Source organism: Priapulus caudatus, unplaced genomic scaffold (genome assembly GCF_000485595.1).
Source record: "Priapulus caudatus unplaced genomic scaffold, Priapulus_caudatus-5.0.1 Scaffold133, whole genome shotgun sequence".
Lineage (NCBI taxonomy): Eukaryota > Metazoa > Priapulida > Priapulimorpha > Priapulimorphida > Priapulidae > Priapulus > Priapulus caudatus.
The window spans coordinates 159,144-162,597 of NW_014577194.1; the positions used below are offsets into that span (position 1 = coordinate 159,144).

At 42.4% G+C, this 3,454-nt stretch overlaps 1 protein-coding gene across 1 annotated transcript; it reads left to right on the forward strand.

The window, feature by feature from the left end:
• Window positions 1-764: 764 nt before the first annotated feature.
• Window positions 765-3,025, forward strand: LOC106805924 (uncharacterized protein At5g39570-like). The gene is made up of 4 exons (XM_014807698.1): window positions 765-813; window positions 1,122-1,303; window positions 1,836-1,961; window positions 2,494-3,025. The coding sequence occupies exons 1-4, from the start codon at window positions 769-771 to the stop codon at window positions 2,750-2,752; spliced, it is 612 nt and encodes a 203-aa protein (XP_014663184.1). The 5' UTR covers window positions 765-768; the 3' UTR covers window positions 2,753-3,025.
• The last annotated feature ends 429 nt before the right edge of the window (window positions 3,026-3,454 follow it).

The following is a 3,454-nucleotide window of genomic DNA, read 5'->3' on the forward strand; positions in this document are numbered from 1 at the left end:
AATTTATGTTAATCATAGCCTGTAGTCGGTCACGCACGAATAACATGCGTTGTCAAAAGATGTAATGCTGTAACTTAAAATCATAGCAAAACGAGGCATGGATTACCAGGACGTAATGTTGCTTCCATGCTATTTTCAAAGCTTGTCCTTGGTAAGGGATTAGTGATGTACATATAAAGGGATATATAAGATCGCGAGCGAGCACCAAACGGCATTTCCACTTTCCCGGGACAGCAGAGTCAAGATCGTATATATAATAGGTATATAGTAATAACGGTAAGTAACACGCACGGACGGCATGGATCGATATAGATGGATGGATGGATGGATGGATAGCCGACCGAGCGGACGGACAGACGGACGGTCGGACGGACGGACGGACGAACGGACGGACGGACGGATGGACGGACGGCTGGATGGATGGATGGACGGAAGGACGGGCGGCTGGATGGATGGATGGATGGATGGACGGACGGACGGTCGGACGAACGGACGGACGGACGGACGGATGGACGAACGGACGGATGGATGGATGGATGGATGGATGGATGGATGGATGGATGGATGGATGGATGGATGGATGGATGGATGGATGGATGGATGGATGGATGGATGGATGGATGGATGGATGGATGGATGGATGAATAAATTGATGGATGGATGGCTGGATAGCCTAGTTAAGGCTACATCAAAAAGTTGTTTTGTACAGATGAGTACATAGATACTATTGATCTATATGTGTCGGTGTCATTATTTCAGCCTCCCGATATGAAGACGCTGATACCTATTGCATTTCTCGCACTCGTTGCGGTGGTAAGTAAGTTCATCTACGAGATCATCTATGAGTTGCTATAGTAACCAACTCAAGCTAGACGCGACCGTCTGACGTGGATAATGATTTACCTCTATAGGATATGATCACATATGTGTGGCGTACGGCGCTCTCCTCTCGTTTCAGTCGTAAAATCACTAACGTTTATTATTCATGCCACTTTAACAACTGTACTTAACAGATATCATATATATATATATGTGTATATATATATATATATATATATATATATATATATATATATATATTATCAACATATTTATTTACTTGTGTATTTATTTATACACAGGTTGCTGGAAGCGAGTATAGCTATGGCTACGCTGCACACCCTTACTCGTATGGTTACCGACCACGTACGGCTGTCTACAGCTATCCTCTGCGTTCTCACTACGGACATGAGCGCTATCCGGTGACGCGCCACTACGTCAGATCTTACAAGCCCGTCGATGATTACACGCACAAAGTCGGCTAGTATGTCATCACCCCAGTAACTATAAATATGTGTGCATGTTGTGTATGATCATATGCTATGATGAGTCCAATTTTATTCACTTGTGTCAGCGACAGTTTAGATAACCATTCTAGCTGTCTTTGTCAAGCTATGTGAGGTTGTTAGCTTGGCACCATGTGGCGGCAGGTAACAGTCGCAGTAAACCGTTGAAGTTACTGCAAGCTATAACATGAATGTAATCAAGAGATTATTCAGATGCAATAGAAGGGGTAGATTCAGTTCGTTCGCTGTTCGCTGTTGGGACAAGCCTGGTTAGACTGAAAGTACGAGTGAGTGGACTGAAACTGATGTCGAAGTTGATGGTGATAGAGTGTAATCTGTTTTCGACGTGTTGGTAATCGCAGTAGTATAATGTTTGGCTTCACGCCAATATCACGTTCACGCTTCACGTTCTATAATCATTTTGGTTATAACGCTATATAGTTTATCATGCATAATCGTAAGATCTCTTAAGAGTTTCATGTCCTCCTGACGTAATATATTCGATTGCAGCGTAGTAAAAGATCGACATGCCGATGACGGTGATCATGACGATAACTACAAGCATAGAAAACATTATTCTTACGTCGATGATGAGGACCTTAGAAAGCCTAAAAAGCATTACAGCGGTTATTCCAGGTAAGGTCGCGAAACTCGTCTATATAGGTGTTTGTGACGTAGACATTTGACTTCTGTCCCACCACAGCCCCTGCAAGCGTCCCTTTCATTCGCACATACACACGCGTATGCGCTCTCATTGGCACACGCACGCACGCACGCACGCTCACACGCACGCACACGCACGCATATATAACACGCACAGTACCTACCCGAGCACATACGCGCGCACGTACGCACGCTCGAATGCACGAACATACGTACGCACGCAACCGCGCGCACACATAATGTCATTTCACTCGCAATTTTCGTCAACACACTGTTCTGCGAATGATCATTCTATAAGAAATTCTCCGTGTCTTTTCTCTATGTACTTACTGGGTAGGACTGATACACTAATATCAACTAACAGCAACAACAACAACAACAACAACAACAACAACAACAATAACAACATCAACAACAATAACAATAATAATATTAATATTAATATTAATATTAATATTAATATTAATAATATTAATTATAGCATAATTTTTGTTGACTTTTCTAGCCCCAACTATGACTACGCACGCGACCATCGAAAACCGAGTTACCACTACACCAACCCCAACTACGGCAGGACTTACAGTTATCCCAGCTATGCTAGGTACCACAGCAACCCGACGTATGGTAGATACCACAGCTACCCGAAGTATGGTAGATACCACAGCTACCCGAAGTATGGTAGATACCACAGCTACCCTAGCTATGGCAGGTCATACAGCTATCCGAGCTACCGCATTGGCGGATATCGTTCATATTATGTCTAGATTGATGGAGAGTCACAGCGAAATCGTGGAATAGTACGCGCGAATTTATCGCTCCAAGCGTGGTGTTTAGCTCTTGCTCAATCTACGCTACTGAAATGGTATATGTTTAGTTCGCAAGACTGTAGATTAGGTGGTGTTGGCGGCTTGCGCATAGAATAGGGTTATAGTTTCAAGAGAACTCGATGTTCATGTTTGATTAATTACTGTGTGCAATCTTTGTTGGTTTTTCTGTAACATGTCAAAAGTAAAACGGCATATTCTTTCAGCAATGAACCACATTAATTATGCATTTTCATATGAGTTGTACGATTTTGCTAAATAAGTCATGATGCCAGCAACTTGATTACAGTCATTCCGCACTAGTTAACACACATATTATACTGGTCATAAGTGAACAAAATACGAACCCCTATATATGCTACCGTTTAGGGAAATCCGGAGAACTATAGGCCTAAGGGACTTACTAAGGTAATGAATGAATTACAAATGAATTACAAAAGTAAAATATTGTGATAGATGTTTTCATCTCAAAACTACTCCTGAGTATATATCCATTCATGCAGTGACTGGAGGTTATTGGAGTTGTAGATAGCACCGATGTTATACGAAATGCATTGCTCATTGAGATGACCTAGTCTTACATCGGTTTAGGCGGGTGGGGGGGTGGTGGGCTACATTTATTACGTAACAGATAAGCAAGCA

Coding starts and splice junctions, on each gene's coding strand:
- LOC106805924 (XM_014807698.1), top strand. CDS start 769: ATGAAGACGCTGATACCTATTGCATTTCTCGCACTCGTTGCGGTG. Junction 814..1,121: donor TTCTCGCACTCGTTGCGGTG/GTAAGTAAGTTC, acceptor ATTTATACACAG/GTTGCTGGAAGCGAGTATAG. Junction 1,304..1,835: donor TACACGCACAAAGTCGGCTA/GTATGTCATCAC, acceptor ATTCGATTGCAG/CGTAGTAAAAGATCGACATG.